The following is a 22,682-nucleotide window of genomic DNA, read 5'->3' as shown; positions in this document are numbered from 1 at the left end:
CCCCGGAAGCAAACTCGTCTCAGATTTATCTAGAAGCTGGATTACTTTGGTACCTGTCAGTGATTCCATGATTAAAACAGTGGAATTGTTTTAATCGTGGAATAATAACCAGAAATAAACTGAATTTATTCTTCCTGTCTTTGTGGGAGTGCGTTGGACACTCGTCCTTGCAAGGAGAACATCCAGCTCAGAGGGTGGACTCAGTGATCCCAAAGGTCTTTTCATTCTGCGGAATTCTGTTGATTCTGGTTATTCTGTTGATTCTGTAATTCATGGTATTTACTTGGGGTACATTTAATATCTAGAGAAGATATTAGAAAGTTACATGTAATTATCTAATTAATAAAATCTCCTTGTGATACCCAGAGTGGGTCACACTAAAGGCTTTGTTTTTTCTCTTTGAAAAGCTGACATCAGATATTAAAAACATCTCTAGGAAAGCAACACAAACACCTCTGGAGCAATGCTGGATCTCTGATTTTAAGATATTCCCATGTAATAAAGGTAGATAATAATAAAATTGCAGGTTACAATTTTGAATGGGGGAGAAAAAATGGGTATTTTTAGAGAATTAGAAGCCAGATACTTCATTTTTCAGCAGTGTGAGCCTGGGATGTCTATTCCAGCTTTTCCTCTAAAATATATTGAGCAATTTTTTTTCTCCTCAGTCTCTGCATGACAACTGAACTCTTGAAGCAATTTGAGTTATTTTTACCATTTTCTGCTTGCCTTATGAAGCTTTTCCTTTCTGTACACCCCTGTCTACAGGCAGTGAGAGGAAAGGCCCCTGGTTTTCACCGGTACCATATGAGTAATAATTTCTTTTTGCACTCTCCTATGAACAGTTTGTGAGTTAAACAGCTCCTCCAAGGCACATTTGAAAGTTTTATGTTAAAGGAAAAATGACACACTGAGCAAATTTCTCATGTCAGACCCAAACTCTTGTTTTGTGCGAGGTTCACTGGAAGCCCTGGACACTTAAGTGCCTTTTTAAAAATGGATTTTCTGTTTTTCTAACCATTTTATTCAACATCTTAAAACTTTTGGAGTTCCCCTCTATTGGTTGCTGATGTAACCATGGCCATTAATAATTAAATATTCCCTGTGCTGTAATAGACTGGCAAAGCCTTCATGGATAACAGAGGAAGCAGAAACAGCTCAATTGTACCTTTTATTTTCTTTTTTATATGCAGAGCTCCATTAATTTCAGAGGGAGTTGCACCACGTAATTAACACCAGAATTTAAACAGGAATCTGGTTCCAATTTCTTCTTCCCCCCTCCTAGAAACAATAACCTTTCAAGTTATTCTTTCCCTTTTCTATGTATACATTTTGTCACAAGAAGGAGAAGCTGAAGGAAGCTGAGTTCTCACCAGCTGGTGAAAAATGGCCCCTCCAGATCACAAATCCAGCCAGTGGATTTGTGCAGTGCTCTGATTTTAACTCCACATTTGGTGGTTTTATTGTGAAATAAATGTAGCTGCTGAGAGCTACTGACAAAGTAATAATAATAATAAGAAGAAGAAGAAGAAGAAGAAGATAATAAATAAATAAATAAGAAGAAGAAGAAGATAATAAATAAATAAATAAGAAGAAGAAGAAGAAGAAGAATAATAATAAGAAGATAATAAATAAATAAATAAATAAATAAATAAATAAATAAATAATAACCACCTCATTATGTTCATGTGTTCTGGGTTTAAGGTGTCCACCAGACGGATGGATTTGTCCTCCTACACTTTGGAATAATTTCACTTTATGGCTCTTCGTTAATCTCTGAACAAAATATTGTCCTTCTCCATTTCTTGAACCCAAAGAGAACTTGGAAGAAGCTGAGGCATCACAGCCACCAGCTGGCCTCTGCCTTGTCACCTTTCATTTTGTGATTTCCAATCCTGCTGGGGCAGTTTAAAACCATTTTCCCTTGTCCTGTCGCTCTCTGCCCCTATAAAAATCCTTCTCCCTCATTTTTATCAAACAAGGCAGAGGTAGAGCAGGTCTTAGTACAACCCCTGGCCATGAAAAGATATTTTTTTAGATTATCTCAGTCTGTTCTTTGTCCTGCTCTGAACCCTAATTTCAAATCACCCAAGGCATTGTTGGAGCTGATTGTTCTCCATAATTTTCCCTCCAAAAACAAAGGTGAGACAAAATGTCTCTTTGTCTCATGGGGAATTCCCTTCGCAAAATGTCATTTCTTTCTTCCTGTAGGCTAAACCTGGGGAGTGTTTTTCACAGATTTTCTCAGTCTCTTTTTCCCCATCTCCTGAGTTTTGGCCTGGCTGGTGGCTTCACTCGGGTGCCTCAGAAGGCCCAACAGCACCACTGAGTGACCAGCAGCTCCTGTGGTGCCCACAGCAGCAATTCCAGGGCTAAAAAGGAAACTTCTGACTAAAAACACAGTTGCCTTCGCTGAAACGATTTTTTTTTTTTTTTTTATGATGACTGGGCCAGCTGGGAAAAAGTGGAAGAAGCTTCAAAACCAGATCCTGAAGCAGAAACATCTGATTTGCAGGCAGCCGTATCTGCTACGTGCTTCTTCAGCGCTTTGATGGCTTGGCACCATCATCCTCCAACCTCTGATCTCTCCAAGAGGAGCTATTTTCCATGGAGAAAAATGTCTTTGGCCCACGGGGATTTTGGCAGCTGCTGCCCTGGGTGTGCTGTGGGATGGCCCGAGCCTCCAAGCCGGCTGCCAGATGTCAGCTTTGGCTTTGCCTTTGGATCCAAGAGGGTGATGCTAAGCAGATCCTCCCCTGCTTTGAAGCTCCCTGGCTGTCAGTTCTCCAGTGAGCCACTGGAAAAAAGCAGCCCTTGACAACCTAAGGGGGATCAGATGCAAAAAAAAAACCAACAAAAATCCCCCCCCAAAAAAAAAAGTGGCTTCCAAAGGTTCAGAATTCAGCAGAAGTGCAACAGCGCCTTTGAAACAAGGCTGGAAAAACGGGGTGGAAATCCTGTCTGTAGGGGAAGATCTGTTTTCTTTTCCCCTTTTGCCCAGGCCTGAGTTTTACCATATTTTTTTCCTCAACACAAAGGAAATGTGTATTTCCGTTAAAAAAATATAAGTATATTTTTTAATACAACTCAAAGCGCTTTTGCAGAGAATTAATTGCAGCAAGCCAAATTTCATCCAATCCCCAATAAATATCCATTAAAATATTTATGGATATTTTGATGAAAAATGCTCAAAAAAGAACCCAAATCTCCCAACTAAAAAAGAACCCAAATCTCCCAACCAAAAAAGAACCCAAATTTCCCAACTCCAGCCCCAAAACCTTCAGTGGAAGCAGAACCAGAAATGAGAACTGCTGGAATTGCAGCTCCATTTTCCTCCTGGTGGGGAAATGGTGATGTGGGATGAGATTGAAAAACAGCAGCAGTTCCTTGCAGTGAAAAAATCCCCTTTTTATTGGGATTTGGGGTATTTTTACCCTATTCCTGCAGATTTACTGGAGATAGGCAGGATTTACTTAAGTCTTTATCCTCATCCTCAAAATATGTAGGTTTTTGTGGGGGTTTTGGGGGTTTTGGGCTTTTTTTGTTGTTTATTTGGGGGTTTTTTGTCCTTTTTGGGTTTTTTGAGGTTTTTTGTGGGGTTTTTTTTTGCTTTGTTTTTGTGTGTGTTTTTTGAGGGGGTTTGGAGTTTTTCTGGGTTTTTTTTGAGCACGGGGTTTTTGTTGGTGGTGATGGTGGTTTTTTTCGTTTATTTCGGTTTGGTTTTTTTTGTTTTTCTTTTTCCCTTTTTCCCCCACAGCATCTTCAGGAAGGACAAAACCATTTCCTATTTTTGGTCTAAAACTCCTCCTTTTCCCCCACAGTCCACGGGAGCAACCAAAGGAAGCAGCAAATTAGAGGAGCACAAACTCAGGAGAGGATTTAACCTGCTCTGGGCTGTGAGAAGAGCTTCCCTCTTGCTCGTTTTCAGCCTAGCCACAGAAAAGTGAAATAAAATGCTGCTGGCAGCGAGGTGAGCTCCACCATGGGTGAGGTCAAACCATCCTGAGAAGGACAAAACCCCAGGCAGAAATTATTTGTTCCTCTGTGGGAAGCACATTTGAGGTCTGATTCCGTCTTCTGTCTGATGCAGCAGGCTCAGCTTTGAGCATCTTTATATTTTAATGTATTTATATTTTTATATTCCCTCTGGATCTTGGATATCTACACCCATAAGTGAATAAATTCTTTATTCTGGTACCTGAGAGCCTACCTAAAAAGGTACCCTGCAGACTATCTAATGTTTAAACATTTTACTTTAATTTTTAAAATATTTTTTAAATAATTTTTTAATTAATGTATTTATTTTAAATTTCCACTACTGCTTCCTCCATTCCAAGAAGTGAAGGTTTCCATCTGACTGCACAGCAGTACCTCAGTTCTCATCGGTGATTTTTAATTAATGAAAATTGTGAATGCAGACAGACTTGGACGGGAACCAAGGATTGGGGAGTGATTAAGTGGAATTCTGCTTAAAGGAGTTTAAATTAAGGATTTCCTGGGAGTTCTGCAGCAGCTGAGCTGAATTCTGCACTTGTTGATGTACTCTGACACTTTCAGATACACCTTCAATCTCACAAGAACTCCTATATTTAATAAGATCGAATAAACTCAAATGTGGTGGTGTTTTATTTATTTAATATTTTTTTGCATGTTTTTGTGACAGGTTTTTAATAATTCTCACAATTACTGAAAGTAAAGCAGGGAACAGGAGGGAAATCCAGGCCAACCAAGGCTGCTCCTGCTAAAACCAGCAGCAACCTGAAATCTCAGCAGAACTTCCAGGGCTCATTCATGAAAACCATTAAATTCAGAGTCGTGTTTGGCTTGAAGGGAAAGCTGGGTCAGGGGAGTAATTAATGCTATTAATTGAGTTACAGATACTTGACACCATCCCAAAACAGCCTCAATTGCCAGAGTCTGGTTTGGCCAAACATTTTTGTTGCTTTAGCTGATTAACATTGTTCCTTGCCCGCCACAACTTCGCTCAGTTGGGGCAGATGTGAGATCAGGAGTGCTTAAAATGAGAGAGAAATCTCTGCCAAAACCACTGCAAGAAACCCCGTTCTGGTTGAACACACTGGAAATAAACAAGTTGGACAAGATGATCCCCAGAATTCCCTTCCAACCCTAATTATTCCCTGGTTCTGTGATTAGAGGGTATTTTGAGCAGCTTTACATTTGGTTGTGTTGTAATTTTTCAAGGTTATTTCTTGTAGAGAAGTCTTACAGAGTTATTTCTTACAGAGAAGTCAATGCCTATCCTCAAAGAATTTCTGATTTCTATCCCTGACCATCTGCACAGTGAAATAATGCAGGTGGTGGGAGACATTTTCAAATTCAGAATTATTATCAAGTAAAGCAGAATTATCACTCTGTAAGGTAAAAACATTCAGGGTGGCTTTGTGCTGAGAAAGGACAAGCTTCAATTTTTATGGGAATAGATGGTGTTTATTTTCATTTCTGTGTTAAAATTATAAAAAATTACTGTGGACATCAAGTTTCAATCTGGCTTCAGCTGTGATTTACATGAGAAATTCCACTTAAATCACTCTGAGAGTGTAAAACATGAGGGTAAATTGTGCCAGTATTGAAGGATCAATCACACTACAACTGTGCTGTTCTAAAAGTGATTTTTGTGAGAGCCTTTTGTCAACTGAAGCTTTGATAATATTCCCAGTGCAGTGCTGATGGAAATGGGAAGAAGGAACATGGGAATACCATCAATGTAATGATTGTTACACTTCACTGCCTCTGATTTTCTGTCCTTCCTAAACTGAAGACTCAGGATTTCAGCTTTTCTATTTTTCCAATCCTGAGCTGCCTTGGTGCATGATTCTGAACTCCTTATAAAGTGTGAGTTACTGTCTCCACATTTTTGTCAGACCAAACAATCCCCCCAGGCCTGAGACCCAGGGACACCCCACAGCCTCAGGCCCTGAAAATACAAACAAAAGTGAATTGGGGGGAGCAAACTGGGGGTGAATGACTTCATTACCTGAAGCTGTAACTGGAGAATTAACCCCTGATATGCAAATGACCAAACTGATAATTGTGTGAAACTCTGGTGAGCATTGTCCAGCTTGGGTGAGGCCTCTGGGGGCTTCTGAGTGCCCCAGGTGTATCTGGGGAGCCTTTAATGAATACCTGCTCTTAATCTCTTAATCTTGGCTAGCCTCTGCTCTAGGGAGCCACTCACAGAATCCCAGAATCCCTGGGTTGGGAGAGACCTTCCAGACCATCGAGTCCAGCCCAGCCCCAACTGAACCCTGGCCCCCAGTGCCACATCCAGGCTTTGTTAAACACACCCAGGCATGGGGACTCCACCCCCTCCCCGGGCAGCCATTCCAGAACTTTCTCACCCTGGCTGGAAAAACCTTTTCCCTGCTCTCCACCCTGTATTTCCCCTGGTGCAGCTCGAGGCTGTGTGCTCTGGGTGTGTCAGTGCTGCTGCAGACAGAGCCCAGCCCCAGGTGAGCACAGGCACCTTTCAGGAGCTGTGCAGAGTGATGGGGGCAGCCCTGAGTCTCCTTTTCTGCAGGCCGAGCACCCCCAGCTCCCTCAGGGCTTCCTCACAGGGTTTGTGTTCCCAGCCCCTCTCCAGCCTCGTTGCCTCCTCTGGATTCATTCCAGCACCCCAATGTCCTTCCCAAACTGAGGGAGGCATCCAAGGCACCAAAACCATTTTTCAAACCGCGAACACAAATCCTCCCCATCCACGGCGCGGCCCAGCTTTTCCTGCTGGCTCAGAGCGACACCCACCTTCATAACTCTGTGCAAGGTTGTGCCTGATGATGTTCACTGGCTGCTCAGGAAGGCTTTTGGAGGGTGACTGGCTGCTGGGAACCAGGGAGTTGGCGTAGTGCCACTGGCACTCGCCGTTGGTCTGCAGCGCGCCCAGGAAGAACCGCGCCACCTCGCAGGGCGCCCCTTGGGCCTGCCCGAATTTGGCAGGCAGCATTTGCTTCTTGCCACTGAAGACGTGGGAATCCACAGGGAAGTGTCCATAGTGGTAGGAGAAGGGCAGGCTGTAGGGAGGGGCGTACAGGAGCTCGCTGCTCTCTGAATGGAAGTTCTGTTCCTGAAGGGCGGCGGCGCTGGCGGCGGGGCTGGAGCGCCAGCTGCCCACCTGGCTGCAGTCCAGTTTGTCTGCTTGGAACGAGCTGTATTGCTGGGGAAAGAGGGGGAAAAGAGCAGGGGAAAAGAGTTAAAGGAGGAACTTCTGTAGGAAAGTACAGAGGCACCCAGAGCCGAGCCTCGCTGGCTCAAGGGATGACCTGAGTGGTGCGTTTGAATTTCCTCTCTTCATGACTTTGCCTTCACATGGGAACAAAAAACCTGCTTTGATTTGGTAATTTTGGCAGTTCAGTTTTCCAGAATCACAGGATTATGTTTGGAAAAGCCCTCCCAGCCCATGGAGTGCCAGCTGTGCCCACCTTGTGCCCAGCCCAGAGCACTCAGTGCCACCTCCAGGGCACACCTGCAGGGACGGGCACTGCAAAGCTCCCTGGGCAGCTCCTCCCAAGGCCTGACCACCTTTTCCAGAAAGAAATTCCTCCTGACATCAAGAACTCCACACACCAACAGTAAATGACAGATTCTACCCCAGCCCAGATTTTCACAGCACAAATTTCAAGTACAGGATTTTCTTCTTTTTGCCAAGAAAGGACGTCGTGGTTGAAGTGCTTCACACACTCCATATCCCAAAGGTTTTGCATCACTTGCCAGAGCTGCTTTGTGCTACCTGTACTTTCCACCCCAAGGAAAAAGGATCTAATTTTATCCTGATTTATGAGGGATTTTCTGGGGTGGACAATCCTATAGTCTGTTTTATAGCACATTCAGTCCTGGATTATCTCTACACTGTCCCAAGCACTCTGTGAGAACAACTGGTAATTAAATATTGCTGGAAATTTTACCTGTGGTGGGTAAGGTGTTGTTCTGAGTTTTGCCTTCATTTTATTACTTTTGGGTTTTACTATTTTCCTTGTTTCCTGCGAGGTAGGTACTGAGTTTCTGCATGAAAACTGTGACTTGGAAATGGTAACCTGGTCCAGTGACAACTGAAGTTCCTTGTACTCAATATCTCTGCAAAAGAACAGCCCAGTCAATTAAAAAACCACAGGAAAATCCAAACTAACTCCTGTAAAAATACATGTTAGCATTCACAAGGCTCAAATTTTCACTCTCCCAAGATTTTCACTGAGTCTGGGGATGTCAGGAAGCAGAGAATCTTATGGGGTGACCTCATTCCCATGCAAGTCTATTAAAAAATTCCACTGGGAACCACATAAACACCTTTGGATGAAGTGTCCCCTCTCTCTGAGCCTGAGCTGTATCATCTTCCCTCAGCCATCCCTGGTTTTCTGTGGTTTGGAATCATGGAAAGGCAGAGATCAATTTATCTGTCTCCTGCTCAGCCAGGAATTGGTCTCTGCCCTGAGGAAAGGAAAAGGAGCAACGTTCCTCCCCTGCCAGCAGCGTGTGCTTGTAACTAAACCACACAAGCTGCAAGGCTGGTCTTGATCAAAAAAATCACAGAATGCTCAACTTTGAAAGATCTTCAAGTTCATTCAGTTTTACCATGACCCATCACCACCAGCAACCACCCCAAGGGCCCCATCCAAACTCCTCCTGAATAATTCCAGAGAAAATGACTCCAAACCTCACAGGGCAGCTAATCCCAAGGCCTGAGCACTCTTTCAATGGAAAAAACCCTTCTAATCTCCAATCTGAACCTGTCCTGACAAAATTAAGGCCATTGCCTGACCCCCCTCACTGCCCCTCCTGGCAGGAGCTGTGCAGAGCAGTGAGGTCCCCCCTGAGCCTCCTTTCCTCCAGGCTGAGCCCCTTTCCCAGCTCCCTCATGAGATATTTCCCAGCCCCTTCACCATCTCCATTGCCCTTCCCTGGACAAGATGAAAGTCTAGATAATAATGACAATAATTAACACAACAACGTTTTCTCTCAGCTAAAGAGATGAGATCGCACAAACAGAGGAAACCGCGACACGCGAGCACAGAACGACGCCGGAAGACACAAGGCAAGAAACCCTGGCAGGTTTAATCACCAGTGAGTCAATCAGTGAGAACAGGTAATGGTACAAAGTATTTGGACTTACGTAAGGACATAATTGACACTCACTATGCAGTGAGGCCGTGACGAACGGCTGTTGTGCACGATGGTGGCGTAGCTCTGCACCCACACCCAGCCTCCCTGCTTGGACAGCAGCCGGTAGTACTTGGTGGTCACTTGGCCTTTCACCAGCACTGGGAACACAAGGAAAAGAAAATTTTTTTTTAAATTCACATTTTTTGGAGTTATGGCCTCTTATTGGAGAGGTTTATTTGCAAGCCAAGCGCTTTTCTCCCTCACGGAATCGCAGAATTAATGATGTTGGAAAAAACCTTTCAGATTTCTGAAACCTATGTGCTAACACCCTCCTTCCTCTTCCTCCCAATTAACTTTAAATAACCCCCTACAAAATTACCTATCCTGCCCCTTTCTATAGATCCATTAATATTTATATAAAATTTGAAGAGTCCAAAGTTTGTCCAACCTATGTTCTAACACCCTCCTTCCTCTTCCCATGTCCAACCTATGTCCTAACACCCTCCTTCCTCCTCCTCCCAATTAACTTTAAATAGCCCCCTACAAAATTACCTATCCTGCCCCTTTCTATGGATTCATAAGATCACATTATTATTTGTATAAAATTTGAAGAGTCCTAAGTTTGTCCAACCTATGTTCTAACATTCTCCTTCCTCTTCCTTCCAATTAAGTAGTGCCCCACAAAATTACCTATCCTGCCCCTTTCTATAGATTCATAAGACCACATCATTATTTATATAAAATTTTTTAAATTTATATAATTTTTTTTAAAATGAAGACTCCTAAGTTTGTCCAACCTATGCTCTAACACCCTCCTTCCTCTTCCTATGTCCAACCTATGTCCTAACACCCTCCTTCCTCTTCCTCCCAATTAACTTTAAATAGCCCGCTACAAAATTACCTATCCTGCCCCTTTCTATAGATTCATAAGACCACATCATTATTTATATAAATTTTTTTAAATTTATATAAATTTTTTTTAAATGAAGACTCCTAAGTTTGTCCAACCTAAGTCCTAACACTCTTCTTCCTCTTCCTATGTCCAACCTATGTCCTAACACCCTCCTTCCTCTTCCTCCCAATTAACTTTAAATAACCCCTTACAAAATTACCTATCCTGCCCCTTTCTATGGATTCAAAACACTACATTATTATTTATATAAAATTTGAAGACTCCTAAGTTTTGTCTTCCTTCTTCTCTGGGTCACCTCTTGTCGCATTCTTCACAAACCCTGCTTTAAAATTTCTAACTGCAAAACAAAAGGTGAAGGCAGCAAGAGTATTTTGAAATGGACAAAATTCTTTTAAAAGAGGAGAGGAAATGGACTCAAATTGCACCAGGGGAGGTTCAGGTTGGAGACTGGGAAAGAAAATTTCCATGGAAGAGTGGTCAGGCCTTGGGCTGAGCTGCCCAGGTTGGTGTTGGAGTCCCTGGGAATGTTCAGGAAGAGTCTGGATGTGGCCCTTGGGGACAGGGTTTGGGGTGGGAACTGCTTGGTCCTGAAGGTCTCTTCCAACCCCGAGGATTCTGTGATTTTGGGATTTTTTCCAGATTAGTTGGAAGCACTTCTCTCATATCTTGACAAATTATCTGGTTTTTTGCAATGTATTTTACTCTGTGGTGGTTTTTTTCCTCTGTAATCATCAAGGTTGATTTTAAAGGGTAAAATTAAAAAACTCTTTGGTTGTGAAGCACCCAAACAAAGACAATTTATTTAAAGACAAGAGAGGGGAATCAGATATCTGATAAATTTACCAGCCATGTAATCCTCCCTGAGCTATTCTGGATCCTCTGTGAACAAGGATATTTTGGCAGGAGGCTGTGCTGTAACAGGAGTTGTGCAGCATCTCTAAATATTTAATCCAACCACAAATATTTCTGATTCAGTGCCAGGCCTTTATCTCAGGATTCGCCAGAAGATAATGCCCAGCCTTTGAAGCTGGTTCTTCTCTTGTGTGGCCTTGGATCACTCCTCTGGAAACTCCATCCTCTTACTCTCCTATACAGTTATTTATTGTAAATCAGGGAATCATGGACTGAGCTCGCTGCACAAATTGTGTTCAAAAAAAGTGGGCAATGGCAGAAATTCCTTTTTATAAATATAATTAAGAAATGGAATCTAAACCTGCTCTCTGACATTTTAAAACCATTCCCCTTGTCCTGTCCCTTTTTTCTGTCACTGACAGAACAAGATGACATAGTTTCAAGCTGCACCAAGGGAAATCCAGGTTGGAGAGCAGGGAAAAGGTTTTTGCAGCCAGGGTGAGAAAGTTCTGGAATGGCTGCCCGGGGAGGGGGTGGAGTCCCCATGCCTGGGTGTGTTTAACAAAGCCTGGATGTGGCACTGGGGGCCAGGGTTCAGCTGGGGCTGGGCTGGACTCGATGGTCTTGGAGGTCTCTCCCAACCCAGGGATTCTGAGAATTCTGTGAATTTTGCCCATATAAAAAAATCCCTCTCCTTCATGTTCATCCATTTCCTTGTGGTTCTGGAAGACTCAGTGAGGTTTCCCACAGTCTGGAGCACATGGGCCACCTCTCTGGGCTACCTCCTCTCTTATCCATTGCACATCCCAACACATTTAAACTTTCCTTCAACCCCACTTTATCTCCCAAAGAAAATCAGGCTCTTACAAAATTGACAGGTCTTTCCGGAAGTGTCAATTCTTCCATTTTAGGATGAGGTGCCTGTGTACAAAATGAACCCCTAAAACTGTCTGCAGCTCAATTTCTGCTCTCTGGGACAGGGACAGCACCCAGGGAGGGCAGGAGCTGGGCCAGGAGGGATTTAGGTTGGGTTTTAGGGCAAGGTTCTTGCCCAGAGCGTGCTGGCACTGCCCAGGGAATGGGCACGGCCCCGAGGCTGCCACAGCTCCAGGAGCTGCCAGGGATGCCCAGGCTGGGATTTTGGGGGCTCTGGGCAGGGCAGGGCTGGCACTGGGGGATCCCTGTGGGTTTATTCCCACTCAGGATATTCCATCATTCCATGATCCTGCAGGACATTCAAAACCCCACCCTCCATGGTGATCACCAAGCCACTGCTATTTGGGGTTTCAAATCTCTTTTAGGTATCAGCTTTTTGCCTTCTTCTTGCTGGTGTTCCTTCCACTCCTACATTTCCACATGGAATTCTTTATGGGAGGATGGAAGATTATGAGGAGTGTGTGTAAACACACCTAGAAAACATTTGTATTTTTTAAGTGCAATTCATCACTGCGAGTTGAAAGTCTTGGAGTGGCCACTCAAAACTTCTATTATAAAAATATTAATAATTGTCTCTGTGCCACAGTTTTACTATTTCTGAGTGTTCTATAATTGTGGGTGGTGCTCTGTAGTTGTGCTGCCCCATCCCTGGCAGTGCCCAAGGCCAGGTTGGGCAGGGTTTGGAGCAAACTGGGACAGTGGAAGATGTCCCTGCCATGGCAGGGGGTTGGAATGAGATGATCTCCAAGATCCCTTCCAACCCAAACCATTCTGTGCTTTTATGATTTGGTGATTCATTCTAAAATCCAAATGGTCCTGTTCCAGGAAATGATCCTTACATTTCAGCTCAGGCCATGTAACAGGTAATGTTTGGAATGTGGCCTGGCCTTTCAGAACTAGGTCTTTGTGCTGGTTTAATGAGCACATTTTCCTTCAGTTCAAAATGCTTTGCTGCACTCACTCTTCCTAAAGAGAAATTAATGCTGTCATGGATCACTAACTATAACAAAGTTCTTCCTTGTGCTTTGGGACTACTTTTGGCTTTCCTCCTCTCCCACTGATTTTTTTTTAAATCCCTCTTTTAGCTCTGCAGTTAAGACAGTGTTTGAAAAGATGTGAAAACCACTGAGGGCTGCAGCGTTCAGCTTTGCTTCCTAATTATCTGGATTAACCAGTATTTCTCTGGGGATAGGGGAGGATTTTGTGTCTCCTGATTTTTTAGCAATCTGGGGAAAGTCTGACCTTGGCTGGGGGACAGTGAGTGAGACAGTGAGTGAGCTCAGCTTCCATCTGGCTCTGTGCTCAGCTGCCCCGTTTGATGCTGAAAGGGAAACCTCAGGAATGAATGGGAGTGAGGCAAACCCAGCGCCCAGACAGTCTGTGCAGGCCCGGGCCTTCTTGGTGGCCTCTGCTGCAGCCCAAGGGGGAGGATGCTGTGGCTTTCTCCTCTGGATGTGCCCTCTGTGACTGGGTGTTCCAGGGCTCTGCCTGGCTCCTGCTTTCACAGGGAAGCTGGGAAAGGCTCTGGGCTGTCACACGGGGCTGGTTTAAAAGGCTCCAGCAGGCTCCCGGGCGTGTGGCTGGGAGTTCCCAGGCTGCACTGCAAGAAATGGATTTCTTGGCTCCACACTGGCAGCAGATCCCGGTTTAGCTGCCCTGGCATGCCATGGGCACAGCCCCTACAAGAAATGGATTGCTTGGCTCCACACTGGCAGCAGATCCCAGTTTAGCTGCCCTGGCATGCCATGGGCACAGCCCCTACAAGAAATGGATTTCTTGGCTCCACACTGGCAGCAGATCCCGGTTTAGCTGCCCTGGCATGCCATGGGCACGGCCCCTACAAGAAATGGATTTCTTGGCTCCACACTGGCAGCAGATCCCGGTTTAGCTGCCCTGGCATGCCATGGGCACGGCCCCTACAAGAAATGGATTGCTTGGCTCCACACTGGCAGCAGATCCCGGTTCAGCTGCCCTGGCATGCCATGGGCACGGCCCCTGGGCAAGGCACAGTGCCCAGCAAACTCCTATTTTCTTTTTAGACCTCTCAAAATCTGGCGCTGCTCTGCCAGAGAGCTGGCAAAGCAGGGGCAGACCCAACACTAGAGATGGTGGAACTGAGCTTCTCTGTGAAATAACCCTGCAAAAACATAGGGGGACATCCAGGGAGCAGCAGAAGGGTTTGGTGGGGACACTGGCACAGAGACCTGAACCCTGTTCAAGTTCCTGTGGGAAGAGCAGGGATGTTACAACACATGGGATGCCCAAAACCCCCTCACAGGGGTACAAACAAAGGGATATCTCTGAGGGCACAAAGATATTTTGTCTGTACTGGAACTCTGTCCTGTGTTTCAGAGTGCAGGATCCTCGGGCAGGGCCTCCTTGTTTGTGTGGCCACATTTCAGGGCAAACACTGTGAGTATGAAAGGGGCTCTGGAAATAAATAACACAGCTTCAAACGCCACAAGTGTTTTCCTGGAGCTGGAAGCCAATCAAATGTTTCAAGCAGGAAACTCTCTTGGCTGCCAGCACACCTTGGGCAAATATTCACATCTACATTTCCCTCCTAGCTTGATGTTCTTGTTCTCTCCCTCCTAACTCGTTCCCCTCACTGTTTCCTTTGTTTTACTCCCTGTGCTGCCTCACTCTGAGTTCAGCTGCTTCAGGGCTTCAGTTTGGGATTTTTTTCCTCTCAAAAAAAAGCAAATGGTTATCCTAGTTTAGGGTTGGTTATTATTTTTTTTTTCCCTTAATACCCTTATTAGGTGCAAGATGTTTCTCGTTGGATTTCTGCATCAGGTGACACTTCATCATCAGATTGCTTTATAGAATGGTACAACAACCCTGCCAACCTTTCACTGCTCATGTTCCTGAGACATTTGCTGATGGATGCTGGGGGAGCTCTCACACTGCTCCCCAGAGGGACTTTGTGCACTTTACATCTGGTTTAATAATTCCCATTACTTGGTATTCCAACCATGACCCTGCACTGTTCCCACTGCTGCCCAAGCATTACTCATTATTTTCTGCTTCTTGGGATTTATCTGCTTTCATAAATTCCTATGCATGGCTCCCATTTTTCTTCTGTTTTTAAAGTTTACAGTAATTTATCTTTAATCTACACAACTGCTCTTAGTATCCCATTTGGCTAAGGGATTTTTTTTTTTCCTTGTGGAAGGATGTGGTGGGTAATTCAGTGAACATGATTTGTCTCTTCATTTAAAACTCCAGTCGTACATGGATCAAACTGGCAGCCACAGAATGATCCATCCTGCTGCTCTAAAGTGCAAAACTGTTTTTCCAGAGGTGATTGTGGCTGTGGTGGCATCAGCTCCGTGCTGGTTTATGAAGTATTTCAAACAGTCTGGTGGAAATACTGAGTGTATCCTGAACAGGTCAGCAGTCACATCCACATGCAGATGTCACCACTACAGGGAGGGTGTCCCTGACAGGATTTTCCATGTGCCCTGGTAATTCTTTCTTCCCAGAGTGTTCAATAATGCTTTGGTAAATCTGAACTCGCTGTTAAGGGTCAGATTTTGCTTTCCCAGGTGTGGCACAGCCTGCCCCCGGCGGAATTCAGCATTTGCAATTTCAGCTTGGACCTGCCAAACACAGCTACAGCCTCCTTGGTATTCCAGATCCTCATCAGAAGCACACACTAAGAGAAGAAGGGAGCCTAAAAGGAGGATTTGACTCTGGCTGCTTCCAGCCTACAGGAGCAATCTGGAAAAAAAATTGCCTGACATTGGTTTTTGGATGTCATCTTTGCCTCGTATGGGCTGCAGCAAACGGAGCCAAATCCAGAGTTCAGCCATTCCCTCAATTTGCTTTTCAAATTAATGTGCTACTGAATGAACTCCTTCCCAGATCCAGATGTTTGAAGATATGATTAGTGACTCTGTTGGAAGATGGGAAATTATTAAATGTGTCATTTTTTTCCTGACAATCCATTCTCCGAACCTCATCCACATGCTCCTAATGAATGGCCCTCCAAGGAGTTTTTGGGATTGCATTCCCTTCAAACACAGGATGATTATTACTAACATATTTCAGAGGAATGCAGAGCTGCTGCATAGTATTTGTTTTAACAGCACAGGCTAGTGAAGTTCAGATTTTCCCCTCTCATTTACTTGCTCTTTAGGTTTTCTTTTCCTTCAAGCGATCACCATCCAGAATTAATTCCAAATATTCAAAATAGCCTGGATCTCCTAAGTACAAAAACTGGCCAGATAAGTTGGTTTGGGTGTTGTTTTTTTTTTTTTTCTTTTCAGAAACCCAGCATATCAAGCTGTATTTACACAATTAATGGTTTCCTTAAGTGATAGCCAAGAACTTGGGAAAATCTGTCTCCCGTCAAGATTTGGAAAGGATTTTTTCCTGCTCTCCAGCATGCTGCTTGTTGTCTGCAAAGCTTCTCATTGCACTCAGTGTATTCCATGGAATCCCAGAATGGTTTGGGTTGGAAATGACCTTAAAGATCATCCCATCCCACCCCAGCCATGGCAGGGACACCTCCCACTGTCCCAGGCTGCTCCAGCCCCAGTGTCCAACCTGGCCTTGGGCACTGCCAGGGATGTGGAATCCACAACTTCCCTCTGCTTTTGGCCCCTGCTCATTATCCCTCACCCCAAATTCTGGATTATTATTTTGGTGAGGAGAGTTTGACACCTGATAACTTGAAGTGTTCAGGTTCTTGGGCTGATAAATGACATCAGCCAGGCTTGGATCTGGATAACTCATGGAATCATGGAATCACTGAGAGATTTGGGTTGGAAGGACCTTAAAGATCATCTCATCCCACCCCTGCCATGGCAGGGACACCTTCCACTGTGCCAGGCTGCTCCAGCCCCAGTGTCCAACCTGGCCTTGGGCACTGCCAGGGATCCAGGGACACCCTGTGCCAGGGCCTGCCCATTCTCACAGGGAGGAAATTGTTCCTAATATCTGACCAATTATGGATCGTGATAGGAAATCTTCAGTTGCTGAACCAAAGAAAAATGAGTTTTGATTACAACGCACGGTTATGAGAGGAAAATTATTCTTTCAAGTGTCAGAACAAAACACAGATGGTCAGCGGGGCTGAAACACTGGAAATCATGGAATGGTTTGGGCTGGAAGGGACCTCAAAGCCCATCCAGTGCCATGGCAGGGACACCTCCCACTGTCCCCAGGCTGCTCCAGCCCCAGTGTCCAGCCTGGCCTTGGGCACTGCCAGGGATCCAGGGGCAGCCACAGCTGCTCTGGGAATTCTATTCCAAGGCCTCCCCACCCTGCCAGGGAAGGAATTTTCCCTCCCATCCCACCTAAACCTGTAATTTTCCAGTGTGGAGCCATTCCCTGTGTGCTGTCCCTGCATGCCCTGGCAATTGTCTCTCTCCAGCTTTCCTGGGGCTCCTCCAGGCCCTGCAAGGCCACCCTGAGCTCAGCCCAAAGCTTCTCCTGTGCAGGTGAACAATGCCAGCTGTGCCAGCCTTTCCTCCATCCCTCTGCCCATCCTGGTGCTCTCCAGCAGCTCCAGGTCCCTGCTGTGCCCCAGCCCAGGAACTCACAGAGGTGGTGAGCGTATCGCAGGTGGAAAACGTCGCAGCCGTGCACGTGGTGGTAGAGGGTTTTCTCTATCAGATCCTGGGGTTCATAGCCAGTTAGTTCCGTCACCCTGGAAAAGGAAAAATCTGCAATAAACAAAATCTCAAGGAATATTCCGTTTCAGTGACCCAGCGTTTGATTGTGCCAACAAGTCAGTGCCTGAAAGCTGCGGGACGAAATGTTGGTTTTGGAAACAGAAACCTCACCTTTACAAGAAAAGAAACCCTTTCAGGCCAGCCAAAGCAAGGTGCAGCTTTTCCCTGGTACACCCAGGCAGGAAAAAGAGCTCTTTTACTGATTTCCACCTTGGGCTTTTGCCACTGCCATGCAGGACCCTTTGCACAAAGTTCCACTCGAGGAGCTGCTCGTGAAACAATAAAACCTCTCTTGTGGGCTGCTGACACGTTTTCATTTGCTTTTGCAAAGCTACAAGTGCAGAAGGTGTGTCGGGCCACACGTGATCAGGGCCTGTGAATAAATCCAGGGTGGTGCCTAACAGGAGGAAAAAAGCAGGAGCTTGTTGCAGCTGAGAATGTGGAAAGACAAGGAGGTGTGGAGGCCACAGGGTGAGGAAAGGAAAGCTGAGGCAAGACTTCAAAAAATAAAATCCCAGAAGTAGAAGAATGGAACGAATTCAAAACAGCAGCATCTCTGCAGATGTTGAAGAATCAAATTCAGAGGTCAGAGTTACACTGGGTCAGAGATGAAGAGTCAAACTTCACGTTTCAAATGGACTTTTTAAAATTTAGTTGAGGAAAAAATAGTCCTTAAAGTGCAATTTGCTTCTCAGCCAAACTGTGGCTCGTTCACCCAGGGTTGTGGGGGGCTTTGGGATGTCCTGAGTTTTCTTTGCCAAAAAAAGGCAGAACAGTAAGGAATGTCCACATTAGCAAGTGACACAGTCCCATAGCAGGTGACAGTACAATTGTCCCTGCTGAGGATCTGCTGCAGTAGCAGAGACACATTTTAATTTCAGGGGTTTTACCAGCTCTAGCCGAGGCTTGTGGACTGGAGTATTTATTAAAGTTGGAGTGTCCTAGGGTGCTCTGGGAGGTTGTCCTCCAGTTTAGATCAAAGGAAATCCAGTTTAAATTCCCCAAACCTCTTCATGCCATGAACTGAGCAGGGATGGGCAGGACATGGAATTCCAGAGGATGTTCCTGGTATGAACTTACACTGGTGAGGATGCACGGCATAGGGATTACACAGGAGTGTCCACAGAAACGAGCAGGGGGTCCCAACCAATTCCTGTCATCGTAGGATTGATGATAATGCACATTTTGATTAATTTTAAAAAAGTTTTGTGACTACTGTGCATCTTCTGTACTCATAGCCTGACTCTAAGCAGCCCAGAGGACCCCACAGAGACTGAGATGATTCTGCTTGAGAGGGTTGAGGGCTTGGATTCTTCTGAAGGACAACAACGTCAAAATGTCTTTGAACAGATGCTTGTGTTCCTCCTCTGCAGTGTGTGCTCCTCCCAAATCCTCACTTAAGCACATTAGGAACACGAAATTATGGTGGATCAGATCCTGCTCAGGTTTCAATTCTCCTTCTGACCTAAAAGCAGAGTGGCAGCTCCATCCTGCCCCTTGGTGGGTACAGACACAGCTCACCCAAACCCAGCCAAAGCACCACAAACACAGCCCAGGGGCTCAGGGGTTTATTTTCCCAGGGGTGCAGTTCATTTTCCCAAAGGTGCAGTCTCGCTTTGAAGCTGGTGACACAAAAACCACCGCTGACAGTTCCTAGGACACCCAAATTTTTGGAAAAGCTTGAATCTGGAAATAAACTCGGCTGTTTCGCTTCCTTAACATGAAATCAATCCCTCAGGCAGCCTGGGCTCTCCAGGTTGTGCTGTGCAGGTGACAGGACACACAGAGCTCACCCCGCTGATCGGTTCTGGTCTCCTGAGTTCTTCAAAGCATTTTTAAACCCCCTGGCAATGAATGCACCACAAAAATCAGAGTGAGCAGCTCACTTTGGAGGGCAGTGATGTCTTCTCCTCCCAGTGCCCTCAGTGGATGAACTCCTGTGTGGTTTATGTTGTGTCAGGTGGCCAGAAAGGGATTTTGAGTGGCTCCTTCCTGTGACAGTGTTCACAAGGGCTCTCGGATGAGGGGAGAGACGAGAATGTTGGCTCCGTGTTCAGAAGGTTTGATTTATTATTTTATGATACATATATTACATTGTAACTCTACTAAAAAGAAATAGAAGGAAAGGTTTCCTCCTAGAAGCTGGCTAAGCTAAGAATAGAATAGAAAAGAATGATAACAAAAGGCAGCTCTCTCAGGCTCTGTCTGAGATAACTCAGCCTTGATTGGCCATTAATTATAAACATCCAAGATGGGCCAATCAAAAATCCACCTGATGCATTCCACAGCAGCAGATAACCATTGTTTACATTTTGTTGTTGAAACTTCTCAGCTTCAGCAGGAAAAATCCCAAGAAAGGATTTTCACAAAAAGATGTCTGCGACACCTTCCCATGGTTTCGTGCTGTCTGCTGTGACTTATATCTCAAGATCCACCCCCTTGTATGGAAACCAGAACCAGGCCTGAAACCAGTTTTTTCTAACTCCTAACATGCCCCTGTTTTCATCAAACACAGTTTGGTTTGCTCAGCTGGGAGAGCAAAAGGCTTTGGTGCAGCTCAGTTCCCCCGCTTGTCCCGCGGTGCGTGGACGACACCCATCTGCTCCTTGGCAAACAGGGCTCTGCAGCAGCTCTGGGTCTGTCCCCGCTCCTGTCAACACCCCTGCTCGTTCTGTGGCCTTTGAAGGCGCTTCTGTCTCCAGGCAGTTCCTCCCAGGCACATCATTTCCTCTCCCCCACATGCAAGGACGTGTTGCTGAACCCCTCGTGCTCCTTTGTAGCCGCGGCACGGAGCGGCGCGTGCCAAAAAACGAGGAAGGGCTCCAGGAACAAGGAGCTCTTTGTGTCCCAGCAGCTGATGGAGCCGCTGTCTCCCGGGCTGAGCACGCAGAAAAGCCTCTCCTTGCACGGTTGGCCTCCACTCTCTTGGGTACAGGGGTTTTCTCCCACATTCACTGCACGGATGTATTCCCTGCGAATCCAGCCCGCCAGGGAAATGGGGAATGTGGGACCCACAGGAAAGGATTTTTGAAGAATGATCATCTTGTCAATGCTTTGTGTATTTGGGATTTTCCCTTCAAGGTCTCCTGGACTGCACTGGACTAAGTATTGTGTCCTACAAGGTACAAAGTGTTGTGTCCTACAAGGTACCTGCTCCAAAACCTGCTCCAAAACCAGAGAAATGAATTTCAATTCTGGTTCTGTGCTCATCTGAGCTCCATCAGCTGAAGTGGATGCAGGGCTCTCCTTCCTCAGCTGTTTTCCCCAAATTTTTGTTTAAGAAGGTCCTGTTTTCGTGTGTAGTAGCCAATGGAATTAATTCCCATTCTTACAACCCCATTATCAGTGTTGGTTTCGTGGTTAAAGCATTATACCAAAAGACAGAATTCTCCTCCTTACTGCTCTCTCAAAAGCTTTCTGGATGACCCCAGCCAGTTGTTTGATCTCAGTATTCCACTTCTGGGGTTGTTTCTTGGGGTTTTTTTGGTACATCCTCATTCCTTTTGCTGGCTTTGCATGATAAAATTTGTGTCCTTTCAGGTAAAAAAAAGTTTCACTGCTCCTGTGACCAACCCTCACAACAAGAACCTTTCAGCTGACCCTAAAAGCGCAGGTAACTCCAGGTTAAGTTGGACAGGCTCTTATTTCTTGGCATTCCAGACAAAGTTGGGTCTATCCAGCTGCCTGAAAGGCTTTGAAGGCTCTGAGCTCCAGATCTAGCTTGGCCTGCTGGATTTTTTTTTCCCACGGATGTTTTGACCCGTTTGGAAACCGCAGCGCGTAAACACATGAACGCAGCTCGGCGCTGGAGATGAAAGAGCTGCTTACCTGGAATCGAGGAAAATCAGTTTCAAATCCAAGCTGGCTCTGAACATAAACATGTTGCTGTGGAGCTTGATCTCGGTGATTGCACTGGGAGGCAGGGATTGCCCCACGGCCACCAGCCCCACGATTTGGTAGCAGGAGTCGTACAGGGACATATCCAGCATGTACTGGCGGATCTTCAAGTAGCCACTGCAGTGGATTACCTGGGAAAAGGGGGAAACACCCTCAGGATCTGATGGAAAAGGCCCAAGTCTGCTGCCCACCCAGTCTCAATGAGGTTATAAAGACACACATTGTGTTTTCATCTTCTTTTCTGCCTGGGTAAGGGTCAGGACTGAAAGTATTTGAGATGGTATTTTGTGTTCAGACTCAGATGTTTATTAGTTGTTATCACTATTACAGTCTTGAAAGTCATGAGTTCTACAGCATTTCATTAAAAAGCTACAAATGGCCCTGTATCTATTTCTACAAGTTTTTTTTAAGGATAAACTGTCCAATTAAGAAATGACACCTCAATTATTTTCACTTTTAACCCAATACCCAACCACCCGTGCCCACAATGGGGACTTTTTTATCCAATGAGACAAAACCACCCAAACCCATGGAGAAGAAGGTGAAGAAGAAGGAGCAGCCTCCACCCCAAAACCTCCCTCTTGCTTTCTATCTATTCCTGTATTCTAAACCCTTCAGCTCTGAGTTTCCCACCCTGTGGTATCACACACTTCTATTCAAACTCCACACCTTTAATCTCAGTTTTATTATTGAATTTTGGAAGCTTCTCCAGGGCCTCAGGTCAGTGCAGTGTTCTCTCCTGGCAGCACAGAAAGCCCAAAATTCTCAATATCCATGGTTCCAACAGACACACTCCTGCATAAAATTAAATTCTGGGTCGTCTGTTGATTGCAGTTAATTTGTAAATAGAGATTAAGACTCAGTAAATGCAGTTTTGTGTTTGCTGACAGCATGATTAATCCAGTATTGAAGCACCTCCTCTCTGGGGACTGCCTAATTGCTTTCAAATTAATACTTTAATCTCCCTGATACAGATTTCCTGTAGATACCACCAGAATTCTTGTTCATTGATAAAAATAAATCTGGAAGTTGTTTATTTTAAATGTCCATCTCTCTCCTACACACACTCAAAGATGAATAAAAACATTTACATTTTAATGAGTTATTATTCTGATGTAAATAAAGACACATCAAAAAAGGCACTTTAAAAACCCAGTGGGTATTGATGCATCACAAAAGCAATAAAAATTAACTGGTGTTTACGCAAATGCACAAGGAATGAGTTTTAATTTCTCTGCTCGAGTTCAGAGGGGTTGTTTTTCTTGACACTTGACCAAGCCCAAGGTCCCGAGCTC

The 22,682-nt window shown here is 45.1% G+C and overlaps 2 protein-coding genes across 2 annotated transcripts in view; one reads left to right on the top strand and one right to left on the bottom strand.

Annotated features, from left to right (window-relative positions):
* HLCS (holocarboxylase synthetase) overlaps window positions 1-3,921 on the top strand; it is a 167,211-nt gene extending 163,290 nt beyond the window's left edge. Inside the window, exon 11 of the mRNA XM_063180786.1 lies at window positions 3,822-3,921. Within this exon, the coding sequence (XP_063036856.1) occupies window positions 3,822-3,855 (34 nt within the window). The 3' untranslated portion in view covers window positions 3,856-3,921. The remainder of the gene's footprint in view (window positions 1-3,821) is intronic.
* Window positions 1-22,682, bottom strand: part of SIM2 (SIM bHLH transcription factor 2) — a 75,590-nt gene that overhangs the window by 2,514 nt on the left and 50,394 nt on the right. Inside the window, exons 6-10 of the mRNA XM_063180799.1 lie at window positions 21,319-21,518; window positions 17,359-17,465; window positions 9,119-9,266; window positions 7,917-8,085; window positions 6,760-7,168 (exon numbers count right to left, since the gene is read on the bottom strand). Coding sequence (XP_063036869.1) covers window positions 6,760-7,168; window positions 7,917-8,085; window positions 9,119-9,266; window positions 17,359-17,465; window positions 21,319-21,518 — 1,033 coding nt within the window. The remainder of the gene's footprint in view (window positions 1-6,759; window positions 7,169-7,916; window positions 8,086-9,118; window positions 9,267-17,358; window positions 17,466-21,318; window positions 21,519-22,682) is intronic.

This window comes from Melospiza melodia, chromosome 2 (assembly GCF_035770615.1).
Source record: "Melospiza melodia melodia isolate bMelMel2 chromosome 2, bMelMel2.pri, whole genome shotgun sequence".
In the NCBI taxonomy this organism is placed as follows: Eukaryota; Metazoa; Chordata; class Aves; order Passeriformes; family Passerellidae; genus Melospiza; species Melospiza melodia.
Note: the sequence above shows the minus strand (reverse complement) of the source record. Positions and strands in the feature narration are given on the sequence as shown.